The sequence below is a fragment of the Rhinolophus hipposideros genome (assembly GCF_964194185.1).
Source record: "Rhinolophus hipposideros genome assembly, chromosome: 3".
NCBI lineage: Eukaryota > Metazoa > Chordata > Mammalia > Chiroptera > Rhinolophidae > Rhinolophus > Rhinolophus hipposideros.
Window position 1 is genome coordinate 24,353,249 of NC_138049.1, and position 13,266 is coordinate 24,366,514.

At 37.1% G+C, this 13,266-nt stretch overlaps 1 protein-coding gene across 3 annotated transcripts in view; it reads right to left on the reverse strand.

The window, feature by feature from the left end:
- The window catches only part of ARFGEF3 (ARFGEF family member 3), a 153,476-nt gene that overhangs the window by 99,875 nt on the left and 40,335 nt on the right, over positions 1 to 13,266 (reverse strand). For all 3 annotated transcript variants that reach the window (XM_081045116.1, XM_081045115.1, XM_081045117.1), the window contains one exon: positions 11,752 to 11,883. In XM_081045116.1, the coding sequence (XP_080901242.1) occupies positions 11,752 to 11,883 (132 nt within the window). The remainder of the gene's footprint in view (positions 1 to 11,751; positions 11,884 to 13,266) is intronic.

Genomic DNA, 13,266 nt, shown 5'->3' on the forward strand with positions numbered 1-13,266 from the left:
TGAGAACCAGTGTTTTAGGTCGTTTATGCCCCATATGCCTTGTAGATATAGCTGAGAACCTCTACAACATTACTCTGTTTCCAAAAGGCTCAAAGCCAGAATCCAAAACTTCCAAAGGGGATCTGGGGTAAGCCACTGATCCTGCACCATGCTTCAGAGCTCTCGGATGGCAAGTTAACAACTGATAGTTAAGTTACAACCCCAATCTTTACTTGGATTCAAAGAAAATGAATCAAATTATTTTATCACATGAAACTTCCACCACATCTGACTTAAATTGACTTATCTTAAGCTGCGATGACAGATAATTAGAGAAATCACTTCCTGACTCAACTTGCCCAAATGGCTATTCTAAGAGATATTTTTAGCCAATAGAAGATTTTGGTATAGTTCCTAAGTACTCAGTTTGGAAAACATTTCAAATTACTCATTGATTTATGGTCATGTGTCAGCTTCTTTTCTGGCCTTTATCAGTTGCCACTAGTAATAAGTTTGATATTGATATTCATCAGATGTGCCCTTAGTACCTAATGCTAGGAAATCCTGTACCAGTGATATCTATAGAAAAAATGTGTAAATTTTAAATTCTAATGAACTTGGCTATTCACCTGAGCAGATAAACCGTTCTTATTCTTATTTTCTCCTTGAAACTCTCTCCCTTGGCAAACTCTCATATTCTTACCTCTAGCTACAGGCCTCACAAATCTGTTACTAGAGTCATAATTTCTCCCACATTTTATCCTTAATTTCAGTTTCTCAACAGCACAAATAAATATATGCAATTGCATGAAAATCACGTAAATCTGACTATCATAAACAGTTAATGCTTCTTCCGGCTCTGAAATTCTTAATTATGCAACCATTAAAATTATACTTAAAGGGATAAACATAGCTATGTGGGATATACTTATCATCTAAAGTGAAAAGCAAGAAGTAATGTAAACACAATGAATTGTAAATACGTGGATAGATATGATTAGAAGTGAATATACAAAATATGATTAGAAATAAATATACAAAAATCAGTCATGATGATGGGACTTATAATTATCTTTTTCTATTTTGGAAATTCTGTAATGTTATGCTATTTCTATTTCTTTAAATTATTCTTTTAAAATATTATAATTCTTTCATATCTGACAATATGGACTCACACTCTCTCTCTCCTAAGCTGGCCCCTTAAGACCCATGATTCAGTAAGAGACTCTGGTTCCAAGTCCAGTAGTCATCTTGGATTTTCCCTTTGCCACCTACTTACTACCTACTTATGTCACTGCCACAAGCTGTTCCTGTTCTCTCTCCGTACATAAGCTCAGTGCAGTCAGCTGCACTTTTCTGCACTCAGCTGCAGGGGACCCTTCCTAACGCTACCAACCTGATTTAAGTCCTTGGGACCTCTTGCTTAGACCCTCACAATAAGTCATTTCACCAGTGCCTCTGACTTGCTTCTGCTCATTTCCAGGCCATCCTGCAAAACTCTGCCCTCTTCCCCTCACCTTCAACATCTAACTCCCAGCTCTAGACATGTCACTTTCCTGCTTACTGTACCAGGCCCTCTAGAATTAGCTTCAACGTCCCCTCCAAGTTCATCCTTCACTATCCCGCACTAAGTCCAGTTTACATACCATGTTTTTCCATCGCCAGGACTTTCCTTCTCTACCAAGAATATCCTCTGTCCCAATATAATTATCTCAATTCGACACGTTTCAAACTCCAACTCAAATAGTATCCCCTCTTTGAAATGCTGATCTGCCTAGCTGAATATGGTTTCTCTTTCTGAATTTTCCCATTAAACTCTTCTGCTACTTTAAATTATAGCACATGTGTACATCTTTGAATCATGGAATTATTATACAACTACCTTGAATTATGGTAAATATGTACATCTTTATCTCTTTCCTATTAGATTATAAACCCTTGTCTTTGAATGTTTTGCTTTTAATCCTATAAAGTTTTATATATTGTTGGTAATAAAATATATATTCACTGAATAAGCCAAAGAAAATAAAATCTCAAAGAAAACAAATTTAAAAGTTCAATGAATTATCTTTTCTAGTTTAATCTGTAACAAATTTATTTTCACCTAATCTCACAGGTGAATTTTTAAGAAACAAATTTCATCAATATGTCCCTGATGACACCTTTACTTCTTCCTTCTCTCTTTCCCTCTTAGACTCTCCCCAGAATCGTTGCCTCATCTCAGATAATAGTCTCTACTCATATACTATATACAAGGCTTTTGATAATTTTATAATCAACGCTTATAGACATGACCAATCAAGGGCCCTCGAAATAAGAGTTTTTAAAGGGCAAAAACCAATTTGGTTCTCTCTTTATTAAACATTTAATAATTATAAAACTCTTCTAGAATACCAAATCATATGAATTCTGCCTAGCAGAAAAGAAACTTATTGGCACAAACAGTGGGGGTGTTTTCTGTAGACTGTGGAATCAGGGCTCATAATTAGGAGCCTACGTATGTCTGGGTAGATAAAATTATTTTAAGCTCCAATTCAATAGTAGTAAATATGATGATGTCCTTTTTTAGGAATCAGAAATATGCATAATGAAACACACACTCTTCCTTTACATTACTATAGAAGAAAATTACTCCATTATAAGTGGTATAGAGGGGGTTCCAGAGGAAGAAAAAAGATGAAGAAACTCATAAAGCAGTGGTATTTCTAATGTTCTGGTTCATGATTTGAGTGAGTTCAAAGGTATTCACTTTATTATTATGCTACTCATACTCTTTTCTAATGATTGTAATAAAAATGAAAGCTAATACAGACCCTGTTCCAGGCATTATTGTAAACACTTCTTTTATATTAACTCATTTAAGACTCACTACAACTCTAGGAGGTATGCATCATTGTTATTTACATTTTACATGTCAGAAAAATGAGTCACCGATAAGTAACTTTCCTAAGGTCACCAAGCATTCCAGCTCCAGAAGCTGTGTTCTTACCACTTTGTTACCAGATATTTTGAAAAGAAGAAAAGGTAACAAGAAATTTAAAAATGGTAGAGTCCAATGATTATTTCATAGGACAGTTACAGCGTACCACTCTCCCACTCTTGTAGACACACTTGTCCACTTAAAGGTTCCTCAAGGAATTCCTATCTACTATAAGACATTTCTATTCTCTCATTATGTTTCATTATTTTCTAGAAGCCATATTACCCACATTGATCTTGCAGTTAACTCAAACACAAGTTTGGAAAGTTTTCTTCTCTACCTATCTAAAACCACACATCCAAAGACTAGATCAATGCCTAGTTTTGCCACAAAGCCTTTCCAGAAAAATACAAAAGATTGAAAAAGCAATTCTGCTACCAATAAGTGTGTAAGCCCAACTAAGTAACTGCACCGTTCCAACTTAAATTTTCTTATAAAAAGAAAGATCTGATGATGTATGAGGTTATTTCAAGTCTAAACTACAAATCCATGTTGGTTTTTTCAATTTTTGAACTCACACAGATTGTTATCTATAATCATAACTGGAGTTTCTTTTGTTTATGTCGTTTATCCTGGTGGGCCACTGAAAACTACCACATGTGCTTCCTTCTCTCCATTAGTCAATAACTAAATTAAAAAGCAATTAGTAAGCCATGTGCCAGATGCTCTGCCAGGTACCAAAGGGATAAAAACAATACTAACAGATGTAATTAGTTTTCACTTACTACCTAGTGAAATTTTGTAGTCATGCCTAAATCGAGAGGCTAGGACTAACTAGTTGGAGAGATTATAATGTGCCGTTTCCCCAAACATGTATTAGCTTTCATTTTTATTACAATTATTAGAAAAGAGTACGAGTAGCATAATAATAAAGTGAATACCTTTGAACTCACTCAAATTATGAATCAGAACATTAGAAATACCACTGCTTTATGAGTTTCTTCATCTTTTTTCTTCCTCTGTAACCCCATTGCAGGTAGTACACTGGGTCTCAGACAACCTCACACCTCTCTGAATGCACTGTTATCCCTTTCCTCGGACAAAAATGCAGTATAAAAAAGAGCAGGATAGGGGAGAGGGAAGAATCTGCCAGCTGCCTTTAACTGAGGGAAAATAAACCAGACTGTTATTCTCATGCAGTAAGTGATCGTGGCAGACTGCCTGTTATCTCTCAACATTATCCCTTTCTTTTTCAAGAAGAGAACTATAGGCACGTGGCTCCCCAAAGTAAAGACTACACTCTCCAATCTTCCGTACAACTGAGTGATGCCATATGACCAAGTTCTGGCCAATGGGATGTAAGTAGAAGTGTCCTCCCTCCCCTTCCTCCTGCCAGTTGGATAGAATGTGGACGTGTTGACTTAGGATGGAGCGCCATCATGGACAACAAGGCAGAGAAACGAAATCCAAGAAACAAGGGTCTCTGACAATGTGGTTCAGCCAACACCGACCAAAGTTTATGCAAAAGAAGAATAAACTTCTATCTTGTTTCAGCTGAAACGAATCCAACTAATACACTACTACAGCAGTCCTTTCTTCCCTTTTACCAATCCTATTCTTCTTGCCTGATTCTTTCTTATGTTTTAGATCTTATTTGCTTTAAATGTTCCTTCTTAAGAATAGCCTTCTGTGTCACCTTCTTCATCTGCCCTCCATCATGCTCTATTATAAATAGACTTTTAATTTAATTCCCTAGATTTTTTAAAAAATAAATTTTATTGGGGAATATTGGGGAACAGTGTGTTTCTCCAGGGCCCATTAGTTCCAAGTCGTTGTCCTTCAATCTAGTTGTAGAGGGCGCAGCTCAGCTCTAAGTCCAGTTGTCGTTTTCAATCTTTGGTTTCAGGGAGCACAGCCCACCATCTCATGTAGCCACATGGGAATCGAACTGAAAACCCTGTTGTTCAGAGCTTGTGCTCTAATCAACTGAGCCATCCAGCCACCCCCTAGATTTTTCTTTAATTGTATTTATCACAGTTTGTATGTACTTATGTATCTCATTGATTTCTATCTCCATCACTAGTTTCCAAACAGACATAGATGCCATTTTTGTTTCACTTTGGTTCTGTTTTCTTCATCACAGAATCTTCTGTACCTAGCATAGTGACTAGCAAACAGGAAGCAATGAAATATGTGCAGAATAAATTATAGAAAAAATTGGAGGTCTCCCCACTCTACCAGGAACTCTAAAACATCCACAGTAAATACTGATGGCCTCTGCATTTGTACTTGCTTAACAAAAATCATGTCTTAAAACATTTAGCAGAGTTGTTTTCAAATGTATTCAAATGGTATGGCACATAGAAATAATGGTGCTTAAAAAATTAATAGATAATGTGAAAATATCTTCATCTCAAAAAATAATGCATAAACTATTTAAAGGAAAATCACATTCCTAAGTTTTCAACCTTTGCTTCTTACTTTTTCATACATTTTTTATTGCCTGTCTAATGCAGTTACAGTAAAAGTTAAAGAAGCATGGGAGAAGACTTAGTAAGAATTTTATCAATGTGTGTACAAAGTAGAAAAAGACTATCATCCGTCAATCTTAGCAGCAAAGAGAAGGAGGGCTGTTTGAGAATAATTTACTTACAGAATCACATATTTTAGACACTTCCCTATGTTAACCACAGAAATAATACATTTGTAAGCATGGCAGATCAACCTCCAACAATGGTACCTCCGAAATTAAACATTTTTTTATCAAACACTGGAATTTTCCTTAATACTAGAGATTACTGCAAATCTTCTAATGTGTCTCAGTAGCTGTAGACTAAGAAGAGATTTCTCCTTGTTATCAGAAGGCAAGACAGTTTAGCCATATCACCCTCAAACTTCACTAATGATCATTCCTACCATAAGGCATTCCAGAAGACCAAAGTTATGAACATTAAAACTAACCATTTGGATAAATGGCCCACATATGAGACTCTGCCATTAAAACATTATTGAGAGGGGATTTAGAAATGGTCTTTCCATTTGGCCTGTTTCTTACTCCCAGACCAAAGACTGGATTGCAATGCTGGTCCATAATTTAAGGAGTACTTTCTCCTCCCAATTGTAAGACCAGAGTTATAAGTGGACACCCTGAAGCTTAGGTCTACCAGCTCTACAGATAGTAAGCTCTTTTTTCACAATCATTCACTTTTATATTTTCTGTAGACATATGATAGGCATTTGTTATAAAATATAAAAATACCTCAACAATAAATGACATTCTCTTTCCCTTTTCCTGACATATAATCTCTTTCTCTCTCTCTCTCTCTCTCTCTCTCTCTCTCTCTCTCTCTCTCTCTCTCTCTCTCTCTCTCTCACACACACACACACACACACACACACACACACCACAGTCATTAGCCAATTTGGTGGGAAAGTGGCTTTGACTCCTTCTTTATATTTGAAATCTAGCTCACGAAACTAGTGAGGAAATACACTGTCGTGGGAGGGTAAAAAAACTCTCAGGACTTTGAGCCACTCTAGCTTTGCCCCTTATTAGCCTGTGACTTAACTTTTCTGTTCAATCATCTTTAAAATGGGGACAGTAATGACTCCCGCCTACATGTCTTTCAGGATAGACTCAGAAAGCAACATAACCTACTGTTTAAGAGTACAGGTTTGGCATGAGGCTGAATTACAGTTCAAATACTGGCCCTGCAATTTCACTTAGTGTGTGATCTTAGTATGAATGTCAAGTACTTACTAGTGTCCAATGCATTACAAATGTTAAATATTCACCCTGACGTTTCTCCTTTGAAAACTATAAAGCCCTCCACCAATATTCTTTTCTATTACCTAAAGATGCACATAAAATAAGACATCCCGTAGCAGCGCATTCATCAAATGCTTTCTATCCAGCATCACCTCCTTATCTACAAAGCCAGCCTGCCTTCCCCACACCAAATGCTCTCATCTCTGACACACTTACAGAGGCAGAAGGCCAGCTGTAATTCCTCACAGTCTTTGAAGACTCACCCAGTTGTATCAGTTAATAACCTCAGAAAGGTTATCCATCAGAAAGAAGGGACAAAAAGTCCTAATTGCTCTAGTCAGAGATGTCATTAGTTATGCACCTGGCTCCTGTTAAGTCTGCACTGCACTCATGGAAATGGCACACACTATGGGAAAATGTTACCAAAGCAGACAGGTATTTAACCTAACTACTAAATAGTTCCCTGCCGTCTAATAATTCATTTCAAAGGTAATCTATCTTCATAGGAATGTGCCTTCTGATTCTCTACAATTTTACATTGTATTTGCTCAAGCTATAAAATTTTTATTTGGATTCCATGGCCATTTTAATAAATCAAAGTTGCCTCTGCTCCCCTTCCTGTTAGATAGTAAAACCATGTACGACAGTTCAGTTCCTGGGGTAAATGATCTAACCTCATCCCTGTTGAATTTGTCAGAAGCAAGCATCTTTGATTTTTTTTTTAACCCCTCCAACTGAAAGTCTGGGACCTTCTTCTTAAGTGAGAACACTACCATTGGAATGTTGGGTTTCATTGTTAGTTTCTGTTTAATTGCAGGGAACTCTCTAAAAGAGGAAACCATCTTTTTTTCTCTCCAGGAACTTAATACAATTGCTATACGTGCTTAAGAATGTCACATGGTTCGATTTCTCATGTTTATAAATACTAGGAGATAGCAATATGTGAATAAAATGCACAATATAGCTTTTTTAAAAATAGCACCTAGGATTTGTTATAAAAACTACTGTGCTATGATTAGACAGACATAATAAAAACTGCACAGTGTGGTTTTAGCTCTCTCCTGAATAGCATACACAGACCAACATTGGAAAATGCCTACCATATCTCATTTTTAAAGATTTTCCATTACAGTACTCCCCCATTATGTGCAGGGGATACATTCTGAGACCCCCTGTGGATGCCTGAAACCACTGATAGTACCGAACCCTGTATGTACTGTTTTTTCCTATACATATCGATACACATACCTTTTCACTAAGAGACAATTTATGGCTTCTTTTTGGCATATCCGGAAAGCCAGAATCACACTCTTGTGCTTTGGCACCATTATTAATTAAAATAAGGGTTACCTGAACACAAGCACTGCGATACCATAGCAGTTGATCTGATAACGGAGAAGGCTACTAAATGACTAACGGACAGGGAGTGTCTACAGCATGAATACGCTGGACAATGGGAGGATTCACATCCCGAATGGGACAAGATGGGATGATGAGAGTTTCATCACACTACTCAGAATGGCACACAATTTAAAACTTCTGAATTGTTTATGTCTGCGATTTTCCTTTTACTATTTGCAGACCGCAGTGGATCGTGGGTAACTGAAACCGCTGAAAGTGAAACCATGGATGGGGGGGGGTCTACTTTGATCACAAAATTTTAATATAAAATGAGTGGAGGATTTTTACATGCAATATCTAGTTTAAATAATTTATCATGAGAATGAGTTATGCAGAAGCACAAAGAATAAATTAATACGCTCTTCATATGTAATGGGAATCCAGTCTTTCCTTTGAGAATTCATGCACTTCTCTCTTGCTCCCTTTTTTAAAAATTAATTTTTGGGAGAACAAGTAGTAAAAACATTTTAATGTCATAATGACATTAGCAAAACAGAATTTATTTAAGCGTTTTTACTTAGATCATTACAAATATTATCAGAAGTATAAGATAAAAGGGTACATGCTTCTGGAGATGACCAAAGTTAGTACAGAAATTCCTCATGCATAGAGAAAGAGTGTAAAACTTGTTTCTGATATATATATGCCAAAAAATGTATACACATTTTAAGACATGTTAACACTTTGGTCAGTGTTGCTCAAGCAGTAGTTTGCAGTAATCAGACGTTGATAGTAACCACTTTGAGAACTCTTGTAATTGCAGAAGTCAAACATGACATGTATTCATCTTTTGTTATTGGTATATATTGAGTATTACAATTTTAATAGTTTTTTTCCTTTCTTAAAATGTGTATACTTTTTTTGGTGCTCTCTCTATATATACACATATGTGTGTGTGTGTGTGTGTATACATACATATGTATATATATACACACATATACATATACACAGACACTTATACACACACACACATGACTACATACATACATAGTCATATGTGTGTGTGTGTGTTTGTGTATATACACACACAGAGGGTGCCAAAAAATATACATTGATTACGGCAAACTACTACTGCTTGAGCAATGTTGACCAAAGTGTCCACTTGCATACATTTTTTTGGCACCCCCAGTTTATCTCCAAATTATTCTATATACACATACACACACCCCCACACACACAAGCAATCTAAATCTCAGAAATTGGAAACGATATGGAACTCTCACTTGGAGGCTATCACTGTCATACTGCCATCTCTGAAGTTTCATTTGATGCTAATAACAATATAACTTTAAAGTATAATTATCGGGCCGGCCCGGTGGCGCAGGCGGTTAGAGCTCCGTGCTCCTAACTCCGAAGGCTGCGGGTTCGATTCCCACATGGGCCAGTGGGCTCTCAACAAAAATAAATAAATAAATAAATAAAAAATATGTATAAAAAAAATATCTTTAAAAAAAAATAAATAAAGTATAATTATCATTAATTTTCTAGCTGCTTGGCTAAAACATTTCTCTAAAATAAAAGTACACTACAAAAAACGAGCTTAAGGCTGGGTTTGTTGTGAATCGGAATATTTTTTCCCCAATTCCAATGTTTAAAGAGTTAAAAGCAATAGCATGTAGCAAAGATCCTTATCTTTTTAAGCATTTTGGAAATCTATAGTAAAGAATGGCAGCCCAGATTACTGTTTTTTCTCTTCTCTGACAATGTCTGATTTTCTTCCCAGATGTTAACTGCAGGTACCATGGTCTATTATGGTGTCATTACAAAGTCCATTAAGATAGGCTTTCCAGGATTTCCAGTAGAGTTAACATGTGTCAACTCCTGTCCTCAGCAAGGCTAGCAAAAGGCACTACTGGGCTGGAATTTTTTAATGTAAGTTTTCAAAACAGGTTGACATAACCATTAAACATCCTGCTTCTCCACAGCTCCTAGAAAAATAGGTACTTTCTCAATTTTTAATATAAATTCCTATATTCTACAAAAAGCTATATTCCTGGGAAAATTTTCAGAATTATATGAAATCTGTGAGGTATGGTTCTTAGTTGGACACCGGATTTCACCTTGCATATATGGAGGCCTAACTAACAGTGGGAAGACTCAACAGACTAGACTCGGAAGTCATAAAAGCATTTAACATGGCACCTGGCCTTGCCTTTCTCTCAACAGTGGCCCAGAGGTAGGAGAGAAGTAAAAAGTCTAGAGGTGGTTACTCCTCGGTTCCTATGAGTGCACAGCTGCCAAAGGTATGTCAAAGGACAGGGCAAAATTGTATATTCCAGAATCAAAGAGTAAAAGAGAGATTGTCAAGATCAGCTTGCTCAGAGATTCTCAGTGTGTATTGTGTATAAGAATATTCCTAGACCCACCCACTGAGATTCTGACTCAGCAGCAGGAGGTAGTAATGGGAGACGTGGTTGGAATAGAGATGGTAAAATATAATACTTCAAAAGCACTTTCATTGTGCCAGATACGGTGCTAAGTTCTTCACCTTGTTTAATCCTCATAACAATCCTATTGGGTAGGTGTTACTATTAACCCCATTTCACAAATAAGGAAGCCAAGGCAGAGTGGTTAAGGAACATGTTCTAGAATATCCTGCTAGGCAACGAATAAGGATTCAGACCCAGATCAGCTGGTTTCAGAGTCTGAGCTCTTAATTAATCACTACACTAAACTACTCACCAACACGGTTAGGGAGAGGCCCAGGGCATTAAGAAAATGTCATGACTGAAGTCAATCTTTTCTTTTCTGAGTGGAGAGAATGAAATCTACAGCAGTGAAGTCTCTTATCCAAGACAAAAATCTTTCAGTACATTTTCAGGAAGAGATCAACCTTTATATGACATCAACAATTCTTTTTTTTTTTTTTTTTTTTTTTTTGACATCAACAATTCTTAAACATTCTTCTACACGCATTCCTCTAGGGAAGAAACGGACAGATGGCCAGCTCATTGGTTACAGCTGTGTCACTCTGACCAACGTGCTATTTGGCAAAGAGATTTCCATCCTTTTCTGTCCAATCCACGGTTCACTCACCAGATAAGACACACTCTAGAGTCAGTGTAAGGGGCTCCCAATCATGGTGATTCTCAAGGGAGGGAAAAGAGAAAGGGGAGGGAGAGATGCATCCCTAAAAAGTACATGGTAACTGGAATGTGGGAGATTAGGTTCACATCATTTGAGGATAGAAAAAAAAAACCAGATGTGATTCTGATATGGCTCCCAACGATGATTTTCCTTCTTCTAAACCAACTATTCAGAAGCCTTAGTATATGTCAAAACATCATTAGGTCTTTACTTTGTTTTAATAGATACAGGCAAGCAGAATACACAGAATAATCAGATCTACGCCAAGCTGGAACTATTCACATATATTTATCACAAAAAGTGATAAACACATTTTCTGACAACATTTGTTGTGCATGATCAGGTCAAAAATCTTACAGATGTATTGAAATTGTACCTTTTACTTAGTTGTCATTTCTGTTCAACAATCAAGGTAATTCTGCAGGACCACAAACAAGGATAATAACCATATATTTCAAATGAAGGGTGAGCTAGCATGACCATAATGCCGAGGCATTTTTAAGCAAACAATGAGGGCTGGAGGTAGGGGGGTGAGGGCATTGTCCTAGTTTGTTCCTGTACCAATGACGCAAACAGGTACCCACGTCAAACTAACCTTCATCACTTCCACCTGCAAATCTTCATTGAGGGAAGGCGTCACTTTCACAGCGTTCAGGATCTGATTCAGCAGCTGCTTCTCATCAGAGTCTGTTTCCATGGATACAAACCTTTCTTCTGACAGAAGCTTCTGTAAAGAGGCACAAGGCAGTGATCACAGATAGGCTTTCCCCTGCTGCCTTATTCTATTAGAGTACCTTAGTATGTACTGAGGATAATTTCTCTTAGGAGGCATGTAGCTGGAGGCCATTAGGAAAAAACTCATGCTCTGTGTCCCTGAAAAGAAAAATGCATCAAACCTTCTGTAAACATTTTTTGGCGAAGACTTTCTCCTGCTATTAGATGATTCATTATACATTTATCCAGTAAAATTCTAACGTGGCAGCCATATAGGTTATTTGGGTGGTAGAGGTGAAGGATGAAATGTGCCAAGGGCAATCTAGCTCGTCACAATCGTCTTGCTCACACATACCCTTTCTGAATTTAGCTTTGTCACTGGAAAGGAGAAATCTTGTAGAGCACAAGTTCCTTTTCTCAGATATTTACCTTTTTACTTTCTGCTGTGAACTGCCATTTACCCAGGAATTATTCATGAATTCACAAATTTAATGTATTTTTATCAGAAAACCAATCCCCACAAAAAACCTAAACAGGAAGGCACTCACTTTCACGAGATTTCCCAGGAGTCATTACACCTCACAGGACAGCCCTTTCCTGTTTCAGAACAACTCTCACTTTTCATAAAATTCTTTCTCAGCTTGTACCAAACCCCACCTGCTTACACCTTTTGCTCCCTCATTTTTCCCTGGAGTGACACAGATTAAGCTTGTAAAAGATTGGAAGTCAGCTATGAAGTCCACCTATATCTTTTCTTCTCCATACTAAACCTCCTCAGGTACCTTCCAATGTTCTCAGCCTCACATGGTTTCACAGACACTTAACACATGGCCTCCAGAGTGAATGTAACACTTCAGGGGTAGTCTGGCATTAAAGAGCAATGTAACCAAGAGTGTGTGTAAATGATGGACTGTGAGTGAATGCGATGTGTCAGTGTAGGCTCATCCTTGGTAAAAAACAAACAAACAAACAAACAAAAAACAAAAAAAAAACAAAAAAAAAAAAAACCAAAAATCAAAAATCAAAAAACAACCCATGGGGATAGGGGGTATATGGGAAATCTATGCACCTTCCTTGCAATTTTATTGTAACTCTAAAATAATAAAAGGTTTTTTTAAAGAAATAAAAAGGTAGCATGGGGAGAGATAGAAACAAATGGGGTTTTTGGTGGCACCACGGAGTTGCTGCATCAAACCTAAAACTGCTCGCCTCTAGGATTCTAGTTACAGAAGACAATTAAATGTGTTTATTGCCTAAAAGCAAACAAAAACAGTAATGTCTAACTTTAATCACATTCTCAGATCAAATTAGCTTAGCTGTAAGTCAGGGCACATTCTGTGCTGATTCGCCCTAACCCTCACGCACAAGGGCTGCAGGTAAGGTGTTCTCCCCCTTT